Source organism: Ciconia boyciana, chromosome 3 (genome assembly GCF_034638445.1).
Source record: "Ciconia boyciana chromosome 3, ASM3463844v1, whole genome shotgun sequence".
Classification (NCBI taxonomy): domain Eukaryota; kingdom Metazoa; phylum Chordata; class Aves; order Ciconiiformes; family Ciconiidae; genus Ciconia; species Ciconia boyciana.
Window position 1 is genome coordinate 6513069 of NC_132936.1, and position 26120 is coordinate 6539188.

The 26120-nt window shown below is 44.1% G+C and overlaps 1 protein-coding gene across 7 annotated transcripts in view; it reads left to right on the plus strand.

Moving 5' to 3' along the window:
- RUNX2 (RUNX family transcription factor 2) overlaps window positions 1-26120 on the plus strand; it is a 226036-nt gene that overhangs the window by 145547 nt on the left and 54369 nt on the right. For 2 of the 7 annotated variants that reach the window (XM_072858334.1, XM_072858336.1), the window contains one exon: window positions 5852-6384. The exons of the other annotated variants lie outside the window; for them this stretch is intronic. In XM_072858334.1, coding sequence (XP_072714435.1) covers window positions 5852-6330 — 479 coding nt within the window. In that variant the 3' untranslated portion in view covers window positions 6331-6384. Of the gene's footprint in view, window positions 1-5851; window positions 6385-26120 lie in introns of those variants that run through there. 7 annotated transcript variants of the gene reach the window in all.

Sequence of the window (26120 nt, forward strand, 5' to 3'; positions counted from 1 at the left end):
TTAAATTCTGCTCTGAAGAAGGAATTCTTAATTTCTTGATGGGCTTTGCTCTAATATTGCTGCCATAGCATTTGTATACAGTTCGTTGCAGTGCAATATTCCCAAGGAAGAAAGAACCCACTTTAAAAAGAGTACTGAGACTGACTCTAAGGTCTCTTGTAATTCAGTGCACCTTCTGCGTGTCACCTACATCATGAATTTTTTTCGGTCTTTAGCCTTATGTTCAGACCTGAGCTCCTGTTGGCTTCAGCTGCAGCTGTGAATATTTAGCGCACGTGCAAATCAGAAGCCAATGTCTTTGCTGGGCACAGAAAAGGAGAGAAGCAAAAATGTGATTTGGAGAGATTTCAACTGAGTCACGTAGGCGCCGTGTGGCAGAAACACGTATAAAATCCAGTTTGCTCGGGAAAATAATGGGATCTCCCTTGCCTTGTTTGCGTCACCCCTTCTGATTTCTTCCAGCAGTGGATTTGGGGGATATATAGACAATGGTCTTCTCTATTCCTCAACTCTGATACATCTCCAGAGGAGGTCAGCTTGTGTGCTGCCTGCAGGAGGGTTCGTGTAAAAGGAATAGCACCTTCTCCTGTAACGGCATGCTGTATCGTAGTGCATGCTGAGTAACTTGAATGCTGGTATTTCCTAACTTTCTCACTCTTCACATGGTAACCTTAATAATATCCTTTTGTTGTCTCTAGTTGTGTTTATAGTTTCTCAGATTTCTAAAAAAAGCAAACCCCAAGTAACCCCACCTTCCCGCATTTTTCGTTGCAATATCGTACGAACATCCACGTGGACCATCATTTAGCTCCTTTTACGCAGGCTTCTGCCGTTCCAGTGAATGGAGCCACTGAGGGACCGACTCTCGGTCAGGACTGGCATGGGGATGGGTGGGGATGTCCCCGTGTTTCAGCAATATTTGCAGACATTTCAAAAAATGCTGGGACTTGGGACTCCTGGATTTCATTCCAGTCTCTGGACAAGTGTCTTTGTAGGGGCACAGACTCTTCTGCCCATTTTTAGGCAGAATGCTTATGATTTGTTCATATTTGGCTGGATTTTCATGGCAACGTCTCTCACACAAAAGCCACTCCTATTCCAAAGTTCAAGTCCTTACTTCAAAGCATGGAACTGGTACAGCTTTTCAAAGGAAGGCTCCTCAGAGTTTAAGATTAGTAAAACAATATATTTTTCGCAGCAGAAGAGTTTCAGCTGAAATTTTAAAAACAAATAAATGCATAAATCACAATTTAGCCTGAGACAGACGCCCAGCATGGACAATTTCAGCCAGAACGTTTAAAGTTTGGCAAAGCTGTAAGAGACTGAAAATGGTCTCATCATGTGAAGTGTGTGGCATACTTCATATGAGGCGATATTATCAGCTGTAAGTAATCCAAGCTGCACATATAATTCATAGACGTAGATGTTAAGGAAGGAAAAAATTATTTTAATAGATCAATTAGTGCTATGTCCCAGCCTGAATTGAACTATTGAACAAAACCCCCAAAAATCTAGTATCTGCTTCAGCAAATGTCTTAGCACTGAAGCTCCCCAAAACACAAGTGAATCATTGAGCTACTGGTAAATATACTTAACTATATGTAGCTGAATTTCCTTGAGACAGACTACTCAGTGACTTTTGAATGTAGCACCACTCTGTTTTCTTGCATCCAGTGATTATGCATTGACTTGATACGCTAGAAGTTTCCCTATCAGACATATGCAATAAGCCAAGGGGACCTTTTTTTTTTGGTCGTGGCCTTATAGCATAAAATGACAAAGTAAATTGCAGTATTTGTAAGTTATAAAATTATCCTATAACCCTTTAAAGTAGATGTCTATACCCACAAGGAGTTAATCTATCCACAGTACATTATGATCTTTAATAATTGGAAGCGATTGGCCAAAGTGCCGTAAACCTGGCAGAAATTTGTTGCCTTATTTTCTGCAAACCACAAGCACAGCTTATTAATTGAGAAATGAACATTAACTGGCATTAGCTGGCATCTGTAAACCGAAAAAGAGAAATGATCACGGTATGCATTCAGCTGTAAACGGTAGAGCTGCAAAGCTGCAACAGGTAAAATTGGTTTTTAAGCGTGCATTCAAAACCATTTTAGTTGGCTGCTGGCAAATGCCCAAGTCTAGGGTTTTTAATGAGGCTTCTGCATCAAAATAAGTGAAACCACATGGAATTTTAATTGTTCTTATTCTAAATATGAAACACACTGGAGCAGTATTCTTGAATCTAGGATGTTAGCATATATATTGGCATATTAACGTTACCATTTTTCTGTTCTAAACGCATAGCTCTCAGAAAACTTGAGTGCCAGGTTATGTTAGGGAGGAATCAGCTTGGAAGATTTAAAAACAGTTTAACCTGGGCTCCTTCAGATGTAAAGGTTTTTTTTTTTTAAATATACTTTTTGTGTGTGTTGTCAAGCACGGTGAGCTGATCAGACTGTGTAGGGGAAAGAAGATCACTTGCTGCGCTTGTTGCCGTGTTTCTCTTTCTGGCGGCACAAAATAAAGTCTTTTCTCTTTACAGAAGCGTGGTTTCGCAATCATGCGGCCACGATGTAGGGCAGAGGATCTGTGCTTCATCCATTTAATACAAGCTATCACGAGAGTGGGAATTCACAGATGCAAATTGTTTTCTTGCTCCAACAGAGGAAAAATTAGCATAAATCTTTAATCCTGCTGGGGAGATGAATAAATAAATTATTTACTTGCACTGTCATGTTACTATATTGCTGATCGACATCGCTATTTGTGTGCAACTGGATATACAAAGATGGGTGCCATACCAGAAGAGCTATTTATCTTCCCAGTCCAGCAAAGAGCTAAACATATCTAAATGAATATGCATCTGGTGTTTGCATGTTAGAACCAAAATCGACCTTAACACAAGGAGGTAGCACAGAGAGAGGAGGAGGAGGAGGGTGAAAATGCCTCAGTGAGATTGCGTAGCAGTGAGGATGGCAAGAAGCTGAATTTGAGAGATGACTTTTTAAAAAGTTTCTGGACTCACTTAGAAAAGAGGCTTTAGAACCGGTATCACAGAAAACTTTTTCTGATCTCCAAAAATATCTTCACACAATGGAGGTACAGAAGGCTGGGAACAAATCGCAACCAGGGGAGTTAGAGAGCCAGCAAAAGGTATTTGGGCAAAAGGCGGGTTGGAGAAGTGAGTGTGCAGGAGCCGTGCAGATACAGCCATGAGTGAGATAAGAAAGGGTTATGGTAATTTGGCCTTTGGGTAAATAGGATTGTGCTTTACAAGCAACAGTAAAAACAAACAAGTGTGGATTTACTAGGGTGTGTAAGGAGGTCTGTAGCTCCACATTAGAAATGCCGATGTGTGGTGTGCACATTCCCGGTCATTCAACACATGCATGATCTCTTGGCGGCACCCATACAGATAATATTTGGATCTAGCTCTGAAAGGGAGATGGCCTTTTAATGTGTAAAACTGTGTGGATAGCTTGTTATTAAGGGGAAAAAAAAAAGTATTGGTTGCAAAGAAATAAAAAATGCCGATGTTGTTCTACACCCTTACACTCATACCAATTCTACCTTTGGTTATAAAAGTCTTGTTTAGCTTCTGTCAGGGTAAACTAAGAGCAACTCTGTTCATGTTGGGAGAGTTGCAATAACAATAAAAAAAACAAAGGAGCATAAGCGGTAGCAGATTGAAACTCAGTATTTTGAGCAGCTGGGGAAATTATGTTCTAACCTTATATTTCCAGATACGTATCAGACCTGTTCACAATATAAAGGATAGTGTTCCAAAATTACAGCTTTGAATCTGGGTGGTATCGCCTCTGGCTATTGTTTGCAGTTGGGAACGAGAGAAGTTGCATCAAGTAGTAGAGTGTTTGCTGTAAAGGTACAAGTTATATTACATTCCACGGGGCTGCGGTTGGAGGGGTTGATGATGGAGACAGACCCATTCACCCGTAGGTCACTGATTCAGTTCCAGATAAAGATAATAGTAATCACATTGTCATCAGACTTAAAAACGGGCTTTTACTGCCCATTTAAAGCTCTGTACTCAATATCTTTTGAAACGGTGGGTTATAATCCCCAGGTTTCAGGCTGCGTGATTCGGACGCTTGGCTGGCTGTGGCCCAGGTCCTCCAGCCTGAACTCAAGCTATGCCTGAGCTTTTCCTCCCTGCCGCTTTTAGATATCATTGAAGGCGTGGGTTAAATGAGCTGGTAGAACAGGAGCGAATAGTCATCTAAATCACAAACTGTGCCACACAAGCTGGCAGGGTCTGTTCAGTCTGTGGCTTATGGTAGCAACCACCGTTGTGGGTGCCACAGGGGGCCAAGGGCAGAAGGGCTGGAGGGACCTTTCTTCTACAAAGCGATGTCAGCAGGTCAGATCCAAAGCCTGTCTACCAGGAAAAGCATTGCTGCATCTTACATTGAGGATACACAGGGTGGTTCAGTGTTTAGCACGTCCGTTTGGCATCTAGAAGATGCCGTATTTTCCTTTTAGGTAAATCAGATTTGGTGGATTGGCAAAGAGATGGGTGAACCCTTGGATCTAGAGGACTGTAAAGCTGTAGAAGTGTCTGCTGGGACACACAGGGAGAGCCCATTTGATTTCATGATTTTTCCCCTTTATTTATACCCTGCTCTTTCCAGCTCTCTCTCTATTAAAATGTATATATGTATCTACTGCATACAGGCCCATGCATTTCCCTCCCCCTTGCACTGTACTTCTTCATTAGGCTTTTTCTCTTTCCCCCTGTCCCTTTTCCCACACCCTTTTTGTTTTCCACTTTTCTGGCTCTCAACGTGAGCCATCTTTTTCTTCTGCTCCTGTCCATCCCACAGTCTCCTAAGCAGATCACCAAGCTACTAACGTTTGCTTTCCAGTTCTGCTCCGAAACTTTGGGTGTTTGATGTGGGATTAGAAATTAGGCAAAATGAGTTTACCCATCCCTGTTTTGCGTTAGACTCCAATTCACAGCATTACCATCCAGACATTCACAGTAGCCATAAACTGTGTGGTCTTTTTTTCAACCAGACTGCACAGACTACATATGAAAACAACTTTTTTCAATGGCAAAAAGAGTGTTGGGCTTGTAATTTTCCATCGACTGCACTGAAAAGTAAAATTTGCATCTTTGCTATCAGCTCAGTGGCCTTGCCCATCCTTCGGATACAGCAAATAATATTTTTCTGCCATAGAAAGTAGCTGAGCAGATCCTCACCTAAATAAATTGATTTAAGGCAAGAAGTGGGGGCTTAGTCACTCCCGGTGTAACTCCCCTGGTGTCAGTGGTGCAACTAACTCGGTGCTGCCAACTCTTGTAGTTTTATTACAAGTGGCACGGTAATTTCTGCTTTTCTCGAAACCCCAGCTCCCGACGGCGTGTGCTGAGGTGGGAATCTCAGCTTTCGTGTGCAACCAGACCTGAGTTTCGCAAGAGGCTATAGCAAAAACCCAGAGACACGTGACCCTCAAAGCTCAGAAACCAGAAGGCAAATCAACTCCAAATCCACCTTTCTCTTTTTGGCTCTTTTTCAATCTCCTGATTTTTGAGATGGCTTTTTTTTTTTCCGGCCTGACTTGTGACTTTTGAACGCTTCGGGTTGGCAGTGCTGCTCCCTCCATTGGCATTGGTGGAGTTAGACCAGGGAGGAGTTTGGCCCAGCACTTGTAGAAGACAGGTGTATGACTCTGTTCCTTGCAATGTATTATTTATATGATCTGCTGTTCTCTTGGGGGCCAAAAGAAGTGGGTTTTCTTAGAAAAATAAAATTCTATCATCACTTGATACAAAAAATGGTATTTACAGAATTGTTTTCCCCCGTCTTTTGTTATAATTTTTTAGGTGCTTCAGAGCTGGGCCCATTTTCAGATCCCAGGCAGTTCACAAGCATTTCATCCCTCACTGAGAGCCGCTTCTCCAACCCACGAATGCACTATCCAGCCACCTTTACCTATACACCGCCAGTCACCTCAGGCATGTCACTGGGTATGTCCGCAACCACTCACTACCACACCTACCTACCACCACCCTACCCCGGCTCTTCCCAAAACCAAAGTGGACCTTTCCAGACCAGCAGCACTCCATATCTCTACTATGGCACTTCGTCAGGATCATACCAGTTCCCCATGGTGCCGGGAGGGGACCGCTCCCCCTCCAGGATGCTTCCTCCGTGCACCACCACGTCCAACGGCAGCACGCTGTTAAACCCTAACTTGCCCAACCAGAGTGACGGTGTGGAGGCGGATGGCAGCCACAGCAGCTCCCCAACCGTCTTGAATTCTAGTGGCAGAATGGATGAGTCCGTTTGGAGGCCGTACTGAGATTTCTTCTGTAGCCGGCCCGACCTCCGCGAGCCAAAAAAAAAAAAAACCAAACAAACGGTCGACTAACTACGAAGTGCCTGTTTTTTGTGTTTTTTTTTTTTTTTTAAATAGATTTTACTGATATGTGCAACTGTGTAGATGGGATGATAATGGCCATAAATAACACAAGAGTTACCAACACACCACAACCCATGTTTCAGATTATGTGGATCAAAGCACATATATTTTTTTTTTTCTTGGAACCATTTTACCTTGTTTTATATTTAAAATGTACTTTTTACACACACAAAAAAAAATCACCCCGTCCTTTTTTTTCCTTTTTTTTTTTTTTTTTTCGGTCTAGAGTGTTATAATAACTAGTGAGTTCTTTTGCCAATGAGGAGAGAACGGACTCCCCAGCTATCAGGAGAAACATGGTGATGCAAGGCAAAGGCTGCATTCCCTTTTATTTTTTAATAAATAATAATAAAAAAACCCTAACCATGAACTCCAGATACAGTTGCAATCATACAACGTATGGGACCCTCTTCACACCCGTAGTGCAATTCAACCGGCTTGTATTGGTGCACATAAAAAGGAAAGCAAAGATCGCGTTGCTTCCGTTTTGCCATGATACATTCAGATGAAAACAGCTGTCCCAAAAAACTCTGTCCGAGCCTTGCTGCAGATAACGGTTGAACTTCTCTGTGTTCATTGCTTTTTTGGTTTGTTTTTGGGTACTGAAAGAGAACGAGTCTTCAAGTTAGGCTAGACAACCCTGGGGTTTCCTTTTTGCTTTTGTATCCGTTCATTTTGCCTTCAATTAGCCAAAAACCAAAAATAACAACCAAAACCTTTAAAAACAAGAAGCAAAATGTTATTACTTATGCAAAATATGAAAATGGCAATATATATTACTAGAGCCAAAATGGTATACATAGTATTTGTGTTTGGCTATGTTCTTTTTTATTTTTTTTTAAATTATAAATGTGTAAAATTTGAGGTTGTTTGCTAACATGAATCATCATATAACTTTAAAAGAATATTTATAATTATTTAATGACATTTGGACCCTTTAAACGTTTCTTAATGTAATGATATATTGACTTCGGTCTCTAAAAGTGTTTTTGTTTTTTGTTTTTTTTTTTTACTTATGACATTTCTGCAATGGTGTAAACCTCAAACCTTTACCCAACTCTGAAAAGCAGTTCCAGTGTGAACCAGTTTACAATGTGACTTAAAAATGACAAACCCAACCCAAATGCATCCACATCAAATGATTTTGGATGTAGGATCTTTTTATATAACTTATGAAGGAAATATTGTGTTTAAAATATTTTTATTAGCTGTCTGGTTGCCTTCAACACAGTCTTGCCTTTTAATCAGTAGTTGTGGAGACACTGGAAAAATGGTAGGAAGGATGAAATATTTTCCACCCTTCCCCTAATTTCTTCTTCTCCCAGGATTTTTCTTAGAACTTCAAAATTTGAAAATATTCATATATAAATGTTCTGTTTTGACAGCATAATTTGAATTTCGACAGGGTTATTTTTTCCCCCAAGAAAAATCAAAACCGTTTCAAAGCCCGTATTTTACAAATAATGAGTTGTTAAATATCTCAGAAATGGGAGTAAGGGAGAATCGGTGAGACTTTTTCCCCTCCCCTTGCAATTTCAGCCCACTCGATGGAATAAAAAGGGTCAAAACTTGAGACAGAAACTGCCTGGTAGCGCATCACCGCCCGTTAGCATTAAATGCTAGAGCCGTAAGGATGCTGTGTTGACTTTGAAGCTGTCGCCGTATTAGAGAGACAAGCACAAGGGCAGCAATACTCACCTCTGCAAACCCTGAAGATAAAAAGTCACCTTAAAAGCCACCCCGGGGCTCCCAGGCATGATACAGGGAGAGCAAATTGCACCCAAACCCCTTAACCAACCTGTCTGCCGCCAAACTATCCAGTGGAGGGGCCCAAATTTTGCCCAGCCCAGGGCTGCTACGGCATCGGCTGGATGCGGTGGGAGCTGAACCGCCCTCCCCGTGCTGTCCCCAAGCAGGTGATGTTAAGCCTGGTTTAGCGGGATGTTGGGCACATGCTGATGGAGTTTGCCGGTGCTGCCTCCTTCCCCTGCCTTAGCCATCTCTGTCCGTGGCCTCCTCGGGGGGCTGCCGGCCACCACCCCGCTCCTGAGCGGAACGTTGGCTACCTCCAAAGTATCGCAATAACTCAACGGTGGGCATAGCCATACAGAGCCCGACAACACCGTCACCGCTCATTAATAGCCAAGCTGTTAAACGAGTTGACATTAGCATGCCACATCCCTCCGATTCGCGTGATGACGTGCTCTTAAAAAAAAATAAATAAATAAAGTCTTTGCCTTCTAAAGGTTGTATACCAAGTATGCTTAAAGTATAAGTAAGACACTTTTTTTTCTTCTAATACTTAGTTTTCCTTCAAAGATGGAAGCTGTAATTGATTCTATTTATTGTTGGTTTGTGGTAGCTTGAAGCATACCACTGTCCATTTATTTGTAACTGTAAAATACGTTTGTTAGTCTCAGCAGCACTTAAAAAGCCAGTGTCTGGTTACACATTTCAGTTTTGTTTTTTGTTTAGTAAGCAAGAGAAAAAGATGTACTGCCAGTGCAAGCTGTTTCCTATTTAATAAAAGGTACTATATTTGTACATTATTTGTTATTGCTGAGAAGGGCTTTTTAAGGTTTACTGTATGCATATTAAGTAATTTTTAGGGTGCTTTTGTGTTGAAATGTTGTTAAGAGTGGCTGCAGGCAGCAACCCAGATTTTTTTTTTTTTTTTTTTTTTTAAGACTTTGTTGTAAAATTCAAGCACTTGGTTTTTGTTTCTGGATAAATCCAGCACAGACCAGACTTTTGTTTTGCTCAGTACCGACAGGATTCTGTTTGTGTCCCCGTGGTTTTTCAACTGGACCATTAGGGACAGACGTTGAAAACGTTTTCTCCGCCCGGTCGAGGCGCGCGTGCCCAACCCGTGCCCTTGGCTTCCCTGGCCGTGCGGGCAGGCCTCTGGCTCTGCCTGCTTGAGGTAGGAAGGAAAGGATTTTCGAAGTACCTACGGACGGAGGAGCACCAGCCCCTTGACTTTCAGTAGACCCCCGTGCCCCTGGACCCTCCTGGTGCCTTGGGGAAATCTCTCCCGGTACGTCAGGCTGGTCGCAGGGGGAGTTGGACAGGCTGGGGCAGAAATGCTCATCGAAGCTTTTGGGAAATGCTTCCGAGTTCACTTGGAAATGCTCTTGAATCAGGATTTCAGACCAAAAAAGCCCCCAACCGGCGCTATGTAGTTAATCATATCAGATTATTTGACGTTTTGCGAGGTGCTTAGCATCGACAGAAAGGAGTTTTCTCAAAGGTACGACAGCCCTTCCCTTTGGTGAGTGGCGATCTTTGGCACTGGTCGTAGATTTAAAGATAAAACAACGGCCTTTTTTTACTTTCCACCTCTCTTATCCTACCAAAGATTTACTTCCAGCACAACAGGCACGATGTCCCTTTGGCCGAAGGGAGGATTAAATCCTCCTCTCCCTCCTCCTAAGGGTAACCAGATCGGGGTCAGCGGGTCGGGATGGATGAGTAAAGCAACTTAGTTAACCCACGGCATCATTCGTGTGGCGTTTATTGTTTCTTTTAAAAGACCAGCTGCTGTGTCTTTCTTAGCATTGAACTTTTTTGCCAGCAGTCCCCCGAGCAAAGATTTACCGCTTTCCACAGGTACCATCTCAAGCGGGGAAAATTTTGCACTTTCACACTTAGCAAAGCGAAGCTCAGCCCCGCGCCGGGCTGTACGCGGCCAACAAGCCATGAGCAAAAGCAATAATTAAAACCTGGATCAGCCATGAGCTCCAAGAAGCCCCATTCTCTGAACCCCTGAATTTCTTGTTGTTTTTAAATAGAATGCATTTCATTTTAACATTTTCTGAGAACTTTTTTAGATGTTTGTTTACTTCCATGTTTACAGATAACTCTTTGCTTTTTTTTTAAATGCAGTACTTTTAAGTATATCAGCCAAAACCATACTTTTACAGTAACTTTTGTTTTAGGTAATATGAGTGACATTCCAATTTTTTTTTGTTGTTAAATATGCTTTACCAGTCTTGAATTTCCGCTGGAACAAAATATTTGTAGCATTTTGTGTAAATACAAGCTTTAATTTTTTATTTTTTCAAATGCTGTCACCCAAGATTTGCTTTTCATGCACATATTGTACAAACACACTCTGCTTTATGCCACAGACGATGATTGTGGATCAGTTTACTTCAACTTCAAAGGGACTATTTGTATTGTATGTTGCAACTGTAAATTGAATTGTTTGGCATTTTCTCATGATTGTAATATTAATTTGAAGTTTGAATTTAATTTTCAATAAAATGGCTTTTTTTTTGTTAATGTTCTTCTACGCTTCTTTTTCTTCCGCTGTCTCCTCTTAGCACCAGGCAGGGTAAAGTAAGTACACGGTAGGACACAGTACCGGCCCTTCCGTGGTGGCCCCATCCATTTCTCCAGCGCTTAAGTTTTCAATTAAATATAAAAAGCAAGTTTCCAGGCCTGGTGGTAAAGGACAGGGTGGTAAAGGACACCAGGGTGGCAAAGGACACCACCTAAATCTGATCTCAAATGTTGCTTCTTTTCCTGAGAACCTGCAGTTCTTAGAGGAGTGCAAACGGCTCCATTCATCTTGCTAGGTCGTTAACTCTGAAACCTAACGACTGACATTAGCCCGGACATTCTGGTGCTACGGCGCTGTGGGCAGAGCTTGAAGTGTAGGAAAAGCTGGGATAGATTTCCAAACTGGGGGGAGGGATTGGGGTTTATGGCGCTTTTCCAGGATGGGGGTTGTGCTATCCCCACCTCTTCCCGGTCAGACCTGAGGAATGCAGTTACAGATAATCTTGTGATTTGCATGGCCTGAGGCAAGAATAGTTTCCAAGCAGCAAAAGATATATGGATAGGGAGGAGACTGGGGGAGGAGGCTATTTTTCCTCCAGCCTAGTGCCAGGGGTAGGAGGAGATGCAGCTAATGAAGGTGAGGTTAAGTTCACCCAAGGCTGTCTGCAGGAGGAGAGGAGAGGACAGGAGTTGTTTGCAAGCTTGTGCCTGGTTTCATAGTAAGTTCTTTTCCTTTTTAGCTATTTCTTGAGTCTGCAAAAGAGAAATAGTAGCACTGAGAGGCATGAGGTTCTGATCATTTCAAGAAACCTTTAATTCTGAAGTTTAAATGTCACTAACACTGATTTTGTGAGCTCTGTTGGCTTTACCATGGACCTGCACATTTCTTGCGTGGTGGTTGAAGATGGAGATAATGTTTGGGGGTTTTCAAGGGCGCTTTCATTCCAGCCCATAATCTGAGTCCTGATTTTAGGGAAGCTTTATCCAAGAGTGAGGAACCAAGCAAACCAATCAATGCTCTGTGGTGTAATTGCTATATAAATTGTTTGGGGGGGACTTATGCTACAAACATTAGTGCTAAGACTTTCTGCTGCCCTCTGGTACACAGGTTAACCCATCTCAGCTAGTCAGAGCACAGAGGGACGTTCATTATATTCTTGCTTTCATGGTCACTTAATCCAGATGCTCATAAAGGGAAATAAACAATTTTTCACCATTTTGTATGGTCAAATGATGGAACAGGGGCCTAGGGAGGTTGTGCCACCTCTGTTCTTGGAGGTTTACAGGACCCACCTGGGTAAAGCATGGAGCAACTTGGTCTGACCCCGGAGCTGAGGCTGCTTGAGCAGAAGGTTGGGCTGGAGACCTCTCTCGGTCCCCTCCAAATTATCCCATGGCCCTGTGAGTCAGGCTAGGAGCTATCTGCTACAGGTTGTTGTCTAAGCTAAAAACTGGTTGTGTGACTGTACAGATAACGCATATTCAGCTAAAACCAATCCGAATAAAGAGGTTTGACAGGATTAAATTCTTACACCGGCAGGTTACTGAGGAGTTACAGTGATCCCTCTATCTTTTGTTGGGTTCTGGCACGTTTCTCTGGGATATCTACGGCAGACATGGTCAGCACAAGGGTTGGAAGAGCCAAACCATCACTCTGATCCAGTACGGCAATCGTGCTGGGGGTGTTGCTTTTGCTTTTTTGATTCATTTACCCTTTTGCAGCTTGGGAAGGTGACTCTCGTTCTCTTGCCTTAGCCAGAAACCAACCAGTCTCAAGGCAGAATGACCACCACTGGTCGGCGTGGAGGACTGCCCGATACCGAGACACGTGGAGCAGTGGGGGGAGATCAAACTCAAAGTACTTTTAGGAGATAAGATTTAAAGACGCTTCCTACAAGGGGGTGGTGACCATTGTCTTCCCCATCTTTCGGTGTCAGTAAATAGCTTCTTGCTTTTGGGTTTTGAGGGTTGAAGGTCAACTCTGGATGGCTGGAGTCAGGCCTTTGCCGGTCCCATGCAGCGTGCATACGGCGGGCAGCATCTCGCGCTGCCTCTCCCTGTTGGCCTCGGTTTTAACTTTTTAATTTCCTGTGGCTGTGAGCAACACCAGAGGGGCTCGGAGCAGCCATGTGTTGGCAGCCACAGGCCTAAATCAGCCTTTTTTGTGCCTAAAACAAGCTCTTGGGGAGAGGTGGGGGAGAGAAGGAGCAGGGTCTGACTTTATGGTTCAGCACCAAGCCCTGTGCTGGCACCAAATAAAAAATTCATCAAGCTGTTTAGTGGGGAAAAGGAGGAAATAACCTCAATTATATACCCAAGGATTGACATGTACTGTCTAGTTACCTTCTGCGTGGTCAGGAGGAAATGAGTCGGTATTTTGGGGTGAAATCCCTCCCCTGCATAAGTCAGAGCAGTGCTCTGCAGCACTTGGGGGGGGTCACCCAGATCATGTATTTGGGTAGGAGAGGGCACGGTGCGGTGTGGGTGACCAGCTTTGCAGCTCAGCCTCTCACCACTTGGCTGAACACTTGCAGAGAACAGCCCAAGAGCATTATTCGCCAGAAATAATTGTTGGACTGGTTAAAATTATAAGCAAATCCACTAGAAACCCATAATCTTTGGATAGGTGATGGGGATGACTGTGGCAGCTAAAATACTGGGAGCAGGTTGAGCATTTCTACTCAACATCGTGAAGAAAAGTTTTAGCATGAGCTTAAAGCAAAAAAATAAATATTTAGCATGCAAAAGGGCTGTCTTTGGCCTTCTGTAGTGATAATCTTTTCCCTGTACATCTACCGGTGTGATATCAGTCCGGCATGCATGGAGCTGTTCCCATGGGGTCTCTTTGTGATACTTATATGGCCTTGGAGGGGGGGACGTCAGCATCTGCCCCTCTGAGAATAGGAAGCTGTTGGCCCCAGTAACAGATAAGGCTGTGAGATACAAAGAGAACAAAGCCTAAACTTCCAAAAGCATCTGGTGATCTGATGCACTGCAAACAAAGTAACTTGGGACCTACGACATAATTTCAATTTGAAATTCTCAGGCCTGCCCTGCTACTTTCATGCAGATTAATTGCATATATTACTTAGGGTAGATGTAACCTGCGTTTCTAAGGTCGACTCTGTTACCTAAATAACAAGTGGGCTTGCATTTCTCTCCTTGGGAATTCAAGTGGACTTGAATTTCCCTACTGAGGTTCGGGTGAGAGAATAAAATAAAATCCTTGTACTCATATTTGTAAGAACTTGTAAAGATGAGACAAAATAGCTTTTGTTCTGTAGCTGGGAAATTTCAGCATCGTCTGTGATTCTCCAGGCAGCTTTGGACTCCTTTTTACGCCTCAGTTTCCCTAAATATAGAACAGGGAATTTACTGTTTCCCTACTTTGTCAGGGTGTCCCACAGACTCAGTGTTTATAGAGAGCTTTGAACTTTTTTTGTTGTTGTTGTTTAGCTCTTTTTACTACAAATCCAATGTTTGGTCTCACACCATTGGATAGTGTCCTTTGAAACAGCACATTTCTAAACCACATGTTTAGAAAAATTGACCCAGTTTCCAGACTGCTGATCTGGTCAAAAAACAATGCGGAGTTAAGGCCAAGTTGTGCTGTCTCAACAGATTTAGTCAGGATTTGCGGTGGGGCAGGAAGAAAAACAGAGATCGTTGCAATCCGTGGAGGCAGCCCTTGGCCGCTCCCTCCCAGCAGCTCGCTCGGGATGAGCAGCTGGAGCTTGCGGGATGTCCCAACACTTAGAGAAAAGCAAACAACCCATGTTAAAGTCGATACACCGCAGCAACTTGCCAGTGATTAATGTTCACCGCGAGGCCAAATTCAGATGGTGATTACGCCAGTAGAGATCAGCTGAAGTCCCTCTATTAATAGCCCCACGGTTTTGGACGCCAGCATTTTTCAACCCGTAAATGTGGGTGTTATCAATGAAGGGTCACCGAAATGCTGGTTGGAAGGGGTCTCTGTGGGTCTCCTGGTCCAAGGGAGCTCGACGCAGGACCACCGCCACCAGATCTGCTCAGCGTGGCTGTGTCCCGTGTGTCTTGAAGCCTTCCAAGCGTGGAGATGAAGCCGGAGCTTCAGCAGAGCATCCCGTCCCCGTGTTTCTCCTAATGTCCACCCCAACCTCCCAAAGTGCCATTGGTGACTTCTCCCCCAGCCTCTGGACTTGGGTTGGGTTTTTCCCTACCTCCGGGTTTGGGCACGCAGGGTACAGTAAGGATTTAGAACCTTGTTGCACATCTATAGGAGTCCAGTGCTTAGTGACCTCTCCTTTCCACCCCTTCATTTGTATTCCTCCAGGCCGGGACTTCAGAGCGCTATTAAAAATAAAGTCAGACCCTAAACACCAAGGCAGCCCCTCACCCCCCAGCTTGTTTACTTTTTCATTTCCGCAGCTGGAAAAAGAAGTCCTTAGTAGCTGAAAATGATGCTGCTGCATCCAAATGCTGCGAGAGAGCTTCTCCCAGGAAAGCACAATTTGTATTGCTGCTCCAGGGTGTGCGAGGCCGTTTAGCAAACGTCAGGAAATAGGAAGGAAAGGCCGTGGCAGAAGGGAAAAAAACCCCAAATAATCCAGATAGATCTCGGGAAACCTGGATGCGAAGGATCTTTGTCCTTTCATTGCCAGTAGTGGTGTTCTCCTAACAGAGCAGGATGTTCTCATCTTTTAATAATAGCCAGGCCAGATGCTAAAGTCTCTTCTGCAAATACTGTATAAATGAGGAGGAGAACAGCTGATTTCTGTTAAGATGAATACACCAGGAGAATAAGCCAAAAAAAGTATGAGAAATCTCCAGAGGTCTGTCTTTGCAATGCCGTTTGGCAGCTAGAACTCAAAGTCGGGACTGAAAATCCAATCTGTGCTTCTGTCCCTTCGCTGATCGGTCGCTGCGTGTTGAGCGGCGATTCCTGCACCTCTCAGGGCTTTGGAGCAGCGCTGGCGGGGATTTCCCTCTGTACTTTAAAGAGCTGCAAAATCCACAGCCTTCGGCTTTCGTGGAGCTGTAGAAAGTACCAGTTGATGAGGAATTTGTTTGACATGCTCCTTGCCATAGAAAATGGTGACATGCTGAGCTGGGGCCAGTGATTTAAAATGGCATCTTTTTTCCATCTTTTTTCGTACTTCCTCCGCCACCCTGTTTTCTTTCCTTAGCCTATTTTATTTGTCTGGAAGAGATTAATTCAAACTACTGGATAGAGGCAAGATTGTTGTTTTATAAGGCATTGTATTGGGCATTAAGAAAGATGCTTCTTACTCCCCTCACACTACCCCTTCAATCAACTTTTCCTTATGTTCAGCACAGAAACTGCAATTCCCTCCAGGCAGGGATCTTTGAAATCACAGTAAACTCACTCACGTTTGTAATGTGCTTATAGGTATTGGATGGAAAGTGTGAGAGAAAAGTAGGGTACATGGTGTGGTGATATTTTGTATTTCTGTAATGGGGCAGTGTCCAAGAGAAAAAAAGAACTGACTGTGCATCATGTTCACACATTTTTCTCATATGCTGAGTGGCAGTCCTCGAAAACAGTTCTTAGAAACCAGAAAAAAACCCGTTATGAAACAATGGGGAGAACTCATCTAACGTTTAGGATTGCTGGCTAATGACTGCAGATAAAGATGTTTACGGAGAACTTGTGCAACCCTTTTGCTTGCCAGTGAATGAAGGTTTCGTACGTGCTGTTTCAAACCTCCCCATCTTTGCCTGACCAGGAGGATCCCCTCAATTGCTATTTTCATAAGTTTCCAATTAGGAACTCATTTTGATTGCTCCATTTAACAGGGTGCATGGACATTTTTTTTCTGTGCTCTGCATTTACTTATAGAAGATCCTTTTTGGGGGGTAGTCACATTAAGCCTGGCATTTTGTTTATTGTGGGCTTCTGCCCTGGAGCAGCTCACCAGCTCCTCCATGACAGAAAATACCAACAGATAACGTGCTGATAAACTGCTGCGTTACCTGGTTATCGTCTCTTGGATTTACTGATCCAGGCACTTGTGGCACAGAGGGACAGACCCTGCGCCCGCGCTGTGTCGGCAGCACCAGTGGTGAAGGATGGAAAGCGGATCCTGCACTTGTGGCTGAGTGCGTGTGCCCCGTGCCAGGGCAATCGGCTGCTCAGACACACCTGGCTGTATCAGACCTCGCCATCTGGAGAAAAGAAAAAATAGAGAGAGATAATTTAGGTCATCTGCAGCGTGACAGCCTAGAGACAGGAAAACACAAACCGCTGGTAGCTGAACAGACCATGGTTCAGAGGAGATGGCACCTCCCCGAGTCTGTTCAAGTCCAGTCGGTGGGGGCTCACGCCCATCCCGGTGGGGCTGAGGGGTGAAACCCTGATGAAGATGGATAAATGAGTGCATCCCATAAACAAAAGTCTTCTCCTGGCAAATCTTCAAGCCCAAATCCTGGCTTTCCTCTGGAAGCAGTAGGGTCCTGAAGGCACCCCCTGTTCCAGCACCCCCAGAAGATTTCGGACATCTAGGGTCAGCATTCAGATCTTGCATTTGGCTCTTTCGTTCTATCAAAAAGCAAAACTAAAATCAGATCCAGTCTGTGCTTTGGGGAAGTGTAGACTTGCTGAAGTTGCTGCCAGATTTAATGTCACTATTGGCTCTTCGGCATTTCAGTTACTGCCGTATTAAAGTATTTTAATTATAAACCCTCCCTGACCCATGAGAGCTGATACAGGCTGCACGAAGGGATCCATCGCTTTCCTAGGTGTGTAGCCCAAGTCCTTCACTGGGGCATGCAGGGCTTCTCCCATCCCATTGTGTCCTTTCAGCCCCACACTGGTGTTGCAGACCAAAATGAGGGAAAATTCCAGCTAGTGCCCCTTGAAGCGTCCCTCAAGACCCATGAACATGTGCACCCGACGGAGAAAAGGATAATACTGAATTTGCAAAGGTCTCCTCCTAGAGATGAGAATGCAGGCACAGACCTCAGGCCTTGCGAATGAAATGTCAAAGTCATTTCTTTAGTTGCCACAACGAGTGCGAGTAAGAAATTGAACCTTAAAGACGGAAGATGTGAAGCTCAGAAACACACCCACACCCACATGCAATACGAGAAAGGGGGAAATCAAATTTTCAGCTGCCTCCCAGAATGAGAAGTAGTTCGTTTTTGAAAAAGTTTTCTCGAGCTCACTCTCTTCTCATGTGCCCAGAAGTGACGGGTACTTAATAAAAGTTGTGTAATGCTTTAGATAGGCATTGATTAAAATATTTATGAATGTGAATATGAATATGAATATGAATATGAATATGAATATGAATATGAATTGGCCTCTGTATTTACCACCTTGTTAAGTCAGGGGTGGCTTTTGAAATATTATCAGAAATGGGTAAAAAGATATATGGGCAAGGGGAGCTGATCTTACTATGAATCCTGCAGTGCCTGGTTTATTTGGGAAAAGTGATTGTTATTTGGTTACTGCTTTTAGCTTAAAATGCAGTTATTGTTTTTCTTCCAAGGGTTTTTGGCTGCTTTACAGCTGTTGTTAAGAAATCAGTATTTCTTCATAAAATATGTACCCATTTGTTAATATTTGTGACAAGGCAAATTTCAAAGAATTGAAAGGCTGTGGCGCCATTTTTCTGGAAAAGGCCAATACCTTGCCAGCAAGCACATTTCTCCTTAACAGGTCAATACTGATCCCGGTTATAAAGAAAAGGGGGGTTGGAGTTTTAGGAATTTTTTTTCTGCCACGGATGCTATAGTTGTTCACTCTACTTTGCCCTCTTTGGGTTCACAATAAAGTTTTGAAAACATTACTAGCAAGAAAGACAAAGGAATGACTTGCTTCAGGTAATAAATGGTAGAACTGAATCCTGCCGGTAAAAGCCATCTGCATGTTTTCTGCAAAGGTAACAGCGGAAAGCAGAGCCCGGAATATCATTGCCTCCTGGCTCGTGACTTCTCCCCTGCCAGACGACACCTCATGGCTCCCAGCAAGCTCAGGGCTGGGGACAATGGCTAACTCATTCCTAAAGCTGGGACTTAATCCCTAAATTGCCCTAAAAAGGTTTCACAGACTATATAAGAAGCGATATACAGATTGTTAATTCAGAAAGCGAAGCTAGATGCCAGAACGGATATCCTCCACCGTGCAGATGACCAAGAGAAAAGAATTTGGCCCAAGATGTGCTCAAAGGTGATCCCTTAATCAAGAGCTAATTTGCTGAGATTTAGGGATTAGGGCCAATAGTTTATAGATTTTTTTTCCCCTATATATGTATTTATGCACTACTGTAGTACTTATGTGACACTTAAATATGTAAAAATGGAAAATAAGAAAACTCCAGCTTCCTTGCTGGGACAAGTATCCTCAAAGGCACCTTTAGGCTTCAAGGTTTTTTGCTTTTGTGCATGTGAGTGGATCAGTACCTTGTACCGAGCTGTGTTTGTGGATCTGTATGTGTAAGCCAGGGCACATTGGCCCTCCCAAGGAAAACAGAAGGTGAGAGAGTGCTAATGAAGGGGTGGGATTTGCCTCTGGTTTTGCATGGGGAAACCTGTTCTCTTTGCAGAACGGATTTCTGTTTCCTAGGAAAACAAATAATTTTGGCCTCTAGATACACAGATTTGAAGGTCATCTGGGTAATTAAGTAGTGGCGATGCTGATGGTTGTTAATGTTATACTCGTCATTGCTGCAGTGCTTTGGGATGCCCCTGTGTGCAGAACCCCAGCCAGACCATACACCCTGAGCCCAAAATTTATGTGTGATTGGACTGGAGGCTTCTAGATAGTTTTGAAGACTTCAGAAGATGGGGAAAGACTTCTTCTCTTTTGGTCAGTGCCTTGGTCATTTGAGCTGTAATGTATCCCACGGCCCCTGTGTAAACTCCAGTGTCTGATACTGCTGACTGGAGATCAATTCAGTGAATCTCAGTGAGACAAAGCAATATCCTTGGTAGACCGACTAACACAGGTGGAAAAAATGACAAGTTCTTGGCCAAGTCATTTTTAAGACTCTAAATAAAAAAAGAAACTGGAGAAACTGGGAAAAATTGCTCTGAGTTTACTGTAATTTTATAAATTATCTGAGACATAAAAGTAGAGCAGAGAGGCACCGTGCAGTGGGAGAGATGAGGGAAAAGATTAAGTGCCATAAAAGCAGTATTTCTATTGTATCCTTGATGGTTACTAGCTAGTACAATTATGAATTTCAGTTCTCAGATTCATCTTGCATTGGTCGTCTTCTTACAGGACTTAGAGGTCATACATAGTTCATCTTTTTTTTGTCCTTGTAGCCTTTAGCAGTTGCTTTTGGGAGCTCACAGTTTATCAGTTGGTCTAATCAACTGCCTCAAAAAGCCCTCCCTCCCCAAGCCTAACTGTTTCTCTTTCAACAAGTTTACATCCTTAGACTCCAGCAGCTTGAATTTTAAGTCTGTGACCTTGTACTTGTTCCTCAGTACGAAGCCTGGGCACCGAGCCCCATAATAGCAAGAACATGGCAAACTGCACGGTCAGTGGGTTGCTTGTAGAGGTGGAAGATCTTTCACAGAGACCTTTTCCACCCCAGCAGATAAGTCAGGAATAACTGGTGCATTGACTATTATTGGCAAGTTTATGCATATGTTTCCCGGAGTGGAAGAAATGGTATACAGTCTTTTGCTCAATGCAGAAAAGCAGAGCATCCAGGAAAAATGAGGTGTCCCAGGCTTTGAATCATGCTAATGGCTGTGATATGTTGTTGTGCAGATGCCTCCCCCTTGCAGCCAGCACCTCTCAGTCCCACCTGAGCAAAGTTTAGCCACTCTCTGGGTTGGGCTAAGCCATGAGAAAGCTGGGAGGCGTTGCTTTTCGTATTTGATGCAAAGGAAACGACGTCTGTTTTCTTGACACTTTGACCCCCTGTTTTCTTATCAGCCATCAGAGCAGTGTCACAGAGATGCTGAAGATAGCAGAGGAAAAGGGCCGAACCACATGAATCTAGTTTCCTTATTTGCATTTTACTTGCTCTGACTTCGTCTGCACTGTTGCATCCTGACTGCCTTGTTTGACTCGTGTAGAAGCGACTTCTATGAATAGCCGCTGCCGCTTCAAGCTGTTCCATGAATAAGAAGGGACCTCTATGAACATGAAGCCCAGGTAGACAAAGTGAGTAATTTTGTAAGGAAGTACGTCCTTCTTTCAGTTTAAAGGCTTAACTTAGACTTTTGGGAGCATTTAGCTTTAATTTTCGGCCCCCTTTGGACGGAGACAGAACTACTGGGATTGTGCTGTATTTGGACACAAGGGCAATGTCTGTCTGTCCCTTTGCCTGTAGCTTTTCTGTCCCATGGCCAGTCCCAGTTCAGTGAAACTCAGCAACTTCAGAACTCCTGAATTCAAACACATTTCATGATGACGTCTCCCCAGATAGCAGAGATGTTTCTGTCCAAGCATAGGTTTGGATGCAGCCTTTATTATGCAGCAAAGAAGACAACCAAGACATGCTGTACTACAGAAGAGCAAACTCTGTGCCCATCAACGAGGCTGGTTTGCTCTTCATGCAATGACTTGTCTGAAAACTTTTGGGAGTATTTTTATTCTTTTCATATTTTTACAGACCCTAAATCTTAGGCCTAGACTAAGGCAACAGGAGACTCAGAGGCCTCCTAACAAGCTTGTCACACCCATTCTCTTTAAGTAGCTCATTGCTTCAAACTGAACCACTGCCTACAACTGCCACTAAACATTACTGCTTGTTACAGTAATAGGAAAGGATTTAATCATGTCTATGGAATAACTTCATCCCAGGATCCAAGTGTGTAATGTCTTTTTCAGCATATATTATCCTGAAGTCTGCATCATTTTCAGATGGCTCTTTGGCTTCTAGAGGGTAACATAGCCATAGCTCCTGGGTGTGCCTGTGTGTACGCATGTGCATGTGTATGTGTTTTCTGTTGAAAATAGTTTCAGGAGCCTTCTGAGCTCATTGCCTCGTGCTTGAGTATACTGAGGGCTGGAACAGCTTTTCAGTGTTCACAGGACAAGATAATTTCACATCTGGAATATAGCAAAGACTGAGTCTGCAATAGGCAATAGAAGAGCTCCATAATGCCCTTTTCCTCTCTAACCATCAACATATTTGTGGCTTGAGTGCACTCTTGCCGTATCCCAACTCTTTTGCTGGGAGTCAACTGGACTGTGCACCATTTGCCTCTGCATCTGGACATCCTTCAAAGGAAATACAGGCTTGACGGCCCCTCTGTGCACCAGTGGGCCCCCAAACAGGACAACTGGCAAACCAGCACTGCCCAGCCCTGATTTATAGGCTCAGCTATAGACATGCCATGTTTCCTCGTCCCTTCTTCTAAATACTGCAATAAATTCTCTTGCATAGAAAAATAAGGGCTCATGAAAAGGCTTTGGGCTCACAAACACTGAAATAATGCAACTCAAATGGTGACTGTCGGCAAATGTGAGATAAAACGCATTTTGCTGAAAGCCCAATAAAAGACATTTCAAGCTAATGCCTTTGGCCTCACCCTTGTGGCTCAACATGCATGGCCCGTTGGTGTGGTGAAGCTGACATGGTGTCACTCATTGAGCTGCAGTGATGCGATCATGTGCCTGAGCCCTCCGATTCTGCAGAGCAAAGGATAAAATGTTTATCAGATTTGACCTAGATTTGACCTTGATTTTTAAAGGCAAGCTCATTGCTTTATGAATAAACTCAGGATGTTGAACATAAACATCTAAAAAATAGAGGATGACTCTTCTCACTCAACCCCTAGAAACCAGAAAAGGAGAGAATTAAGATTTTAAAAGAAAAGTCCCAGCAGTGTGGAAGCAAGATGGGAAGGTGCTCCATTTAAAACAATTTGAGTTCCCACTTTCCATATCCTCGGCAACGTGATACTCCTGGACCAGCAATGGCCGTGTTGTGCATCCATGCACACCCTGCCCTACTCCTGGGGTTATTACTCAGATCTTCTTCAGGCTTGAGCTAAAACTGGAGTCATACACCAGCCCTTGATAAGAGGCAGCCACTGTAGAAACCAGAGACTTCAGCCTCTTCCAGGAACCTCGGGTGGGGTGTTTTCAGAGAAAAGGTTGAGCTCTCTCTTTCCGTCCACAAAAAACAGCTAACTGTTAAACTAGGCTTGGCTACTTTCTAAAGGTCTTTGCTGTAGCCCAAACTTCTAGATAGGAAAATAATACAGTGTGAGAGTAGATCTTTCCTCCTGGCTCTGCTAGTTGTTTGCAGAAGGCTTTTCTCGTACCAGGATTGCCTGTCCAGGTGCTATGTGTTTGCACACTTTGGGCTTCTTTTGGCCTGTCCTTTGCACTCCTGACATCTGCCTGGACCCCCAGCCTGGTGTACTGACCTCCTAACACACAGGATTCATTTGCCCTAGCAAAGCTAAGCTTCGGGAATTCTAGTTTTTCCCTTCTGGCTAAGCAAACAGGAGCATTCACACCTTCTGACATTGGGCTGCGGTGTGGAAAGGAAAGTGAGATTTATGAAGCCTGGGAGAAAATAAAGTGGAAAGAGAGCAGGTGTACCAACAGTGATCTTCCCTTGGGAGGAGGCAGGAGTGCGTTTTCATCTCAGTTTTGCCAGGTGTGAATCTTTCCAGAACCGTTATTACTGACTAATTAATGCTTGTACATAGCAGCCATCCCCCCAAAACCCAGCCCAAGGTGGGCATGAGCTGTTTGGGACGAACTGCTGCAAATGGACGAGTGCTGGAACCCAAAGAGGCAGGACAGGGGTGCTCTCACCTAAATCAGGACAGACTTCCACATCTGGGCTACTTACCCTACATTTGCTCACTTTATAGTTGACAGAGGGAAAGGGGCACTTTGATCTGAAATGGTTTAGTTGCCTACTTTAGGATGAGATAAATTATGCTCTAGAAGCATATTTCTCCCCCCTGACTGCAAAGGAAGCCCAGAGGTATCTTCCCTGAGGTCTGGGTCATGAGGAGGTGTAAAAAACTGTGGCCTTGGAGCCAGTCTACCAGTAGATTTCATATACCTCATGACTGGAAAATAGTTCTGCGTATTGAAGTCCAAATTATTTTTCAATCCTTTAAATTGATGGTTGTCCATAAAAGTAGTGAGCGCGCCATATTTTTGAAAGGAAAGTGTTTTTTATAAAAAATTGTCAGCTCCACACACTGTCTCAGCAGATATTAGCAATAGTGAGAGCCTTTGAATTGGCCTTGGTGAGCGACAGGAATGAGCAAGACCCGAGACCCGAACCATTAGCTGCTGGGCTTTGGGTTGAGTTTTCTAGTTTTCCTCTCAGTGGCAAACAGAAAAGTGCTCCAGGAATCAAATAAGAAAGAGGGAAAAGGGCAATTTCTCCTGGGTGGTAATCTTGCTTCTCTGGTACATAAATCAGGTGCAAATTCACTAAGATTAAATAACTGCACAAATGGTGACTGAGCTGGGGAGACAATCAGACCTCAAAGAAGCTTCAAGGTTCCTTCAGCCATAGAACAGGATGATTTCCCAAAATGTAGCTAAACATTTTGCATTTGAAAACTAAACCAAGTTGGAAACCTCCCAGGAGGCTTTTCCTAAGAGGTGTCTGAACCTTCCTGCTCCGATGGGGCTAAAATCGCTCTGGGACAACTCTTGCTCATCTTGGGGCAGTTGGAGGGGAGCTGATGGCAGGTGGCAGCAGGATACTGAACTGGGACAAAAACCAGTCTTGGGATGGGTCTTCTGCATTTCAGCCACATCATTCCTAGTCCTGAGCAGAGCGAGGGAACCTAAAAAAATAATGAGAGAAAGATTCATGCGCTGGCAATAGCAAGAGCCGTGGCTTGGGTGCAGGTGGCACCCAACCAAGGGCTCTGGCCAGGCTGCGTAGTTCCGTAAGCAGCAGGAAGGGGGACATCAATCAGCTGCACAAAGAGTCATGCTGGATGTGGGGCAATGACAACCTACAGGCAGTGCTGTCCCCAGCTGCATCGTGTAGTCGGCCCCTTGATGCCAAGCTGGCTGTGCCACACACCCGGGTCCCCACCATCAAAGGCAGCGTATGTGCCTTCCAGAAGAAGGTTTTTCTCCGGCTGCGCTCAGAAATGAGCATCTCTCTGGTGGTGGTGCTGGAAGGGGGAACTCTCTCGTTTCAAGGAAGCAGAGATCTCTTGCGGCTGGTGCTGCATCCATGCTGCCCTTGCATTTGCTCCTACCTCCAAATACCGTGGCCGCTGATTCCCAGGCAGTTCCCAGCAAAGACTGGCTTTATTTTACTTGCAAAGTTTTTTTGGACAGTATTGTCCTGATTTCTCTCTGCTCTAAGATCTCGGCAGTGGACCCTGGGGCTCTGGCTTTCCTCTGCTGTCACACACCGTGCAGTTGTCCCCTCCGTGGAAGCAAGTTGCTCCAAACCCCTCACTGTGAGGTGCTGGGGCTTCACCAGGCACCCCTTTGCCAAATAAAACTATCATCAGTGACCCACACAGCGTTTGGCCCCTATTGTGATCACAGAAATCAGGTGGCAGGGAGTAGAACGACGTCCCTGAGATGTCCTTGCCCACGGCCATGGTAGGCTTGGTCCCTGCAGCTACATGAACCAAACAGTGCCTGGGCTCCGGCTCTGGTCCTGAAGCCACTTGGCTTTTTTTCGTCACATCCATAACACTAAATACCCTTAGTCCCTAGAAGAGAACAGCCACATATTCAGAATGGTCCTTGGCTTTGCTAACATGCCTGGAAATGGCTTGGGAGAGTGCTACTTGACTGTGCCCATACTAAAAATTTTGCAGCGGGGATGTGTTCTTGTGCCCATTCCCGCATGCCAGGACTGTTTAATTTACTATATATAGTCATAGCATATGCGTACTTGAATATATTCTCTCTCCAGCCTGGTTCAGTGTAGAGGTTTCATGTAGCATAGACTATAAAAAGTTTCTTTTTCAGATTTTCATCTTGACATGAAAGTGCATTACAACATTTGCCATCAATAAAACACAATTCCTTCCATGTGAAAAGCATTACGGCCACAGTATGGTTATTGAGTGATGATACCTGCATGACGGAAATACACGAACAGGAAAGTGTACATAGGGAAACTTCAGAAATGATGCCAAGTTTTTTTAGAAAAACAATGTCTGATAGCATTGCAGATGGGTTTGGAGAATTTAGTTCATTTGTACTAAAAAAAAAAAAGAAAGGAAAGAGAAAGATGCTGAGCTGAAAGAGGAATAAAAAGCTTCACAAATGAGTAACTGAGGAGGCTGGCAACCCAGTGAAGACACGTGTGACGAACAGATTTCTTGCCTCTTGCTCTGTAGTTCAATCTTGGGCCAAGCCAGTCATGACCAGGCATCAGGGTTTTCAGGAGCTACTTCTGCTCTCAGCCTGTTGCTCATGCCCAGCGCAGCATCTTGTGCTGGGATGCCAGAGACTGAAG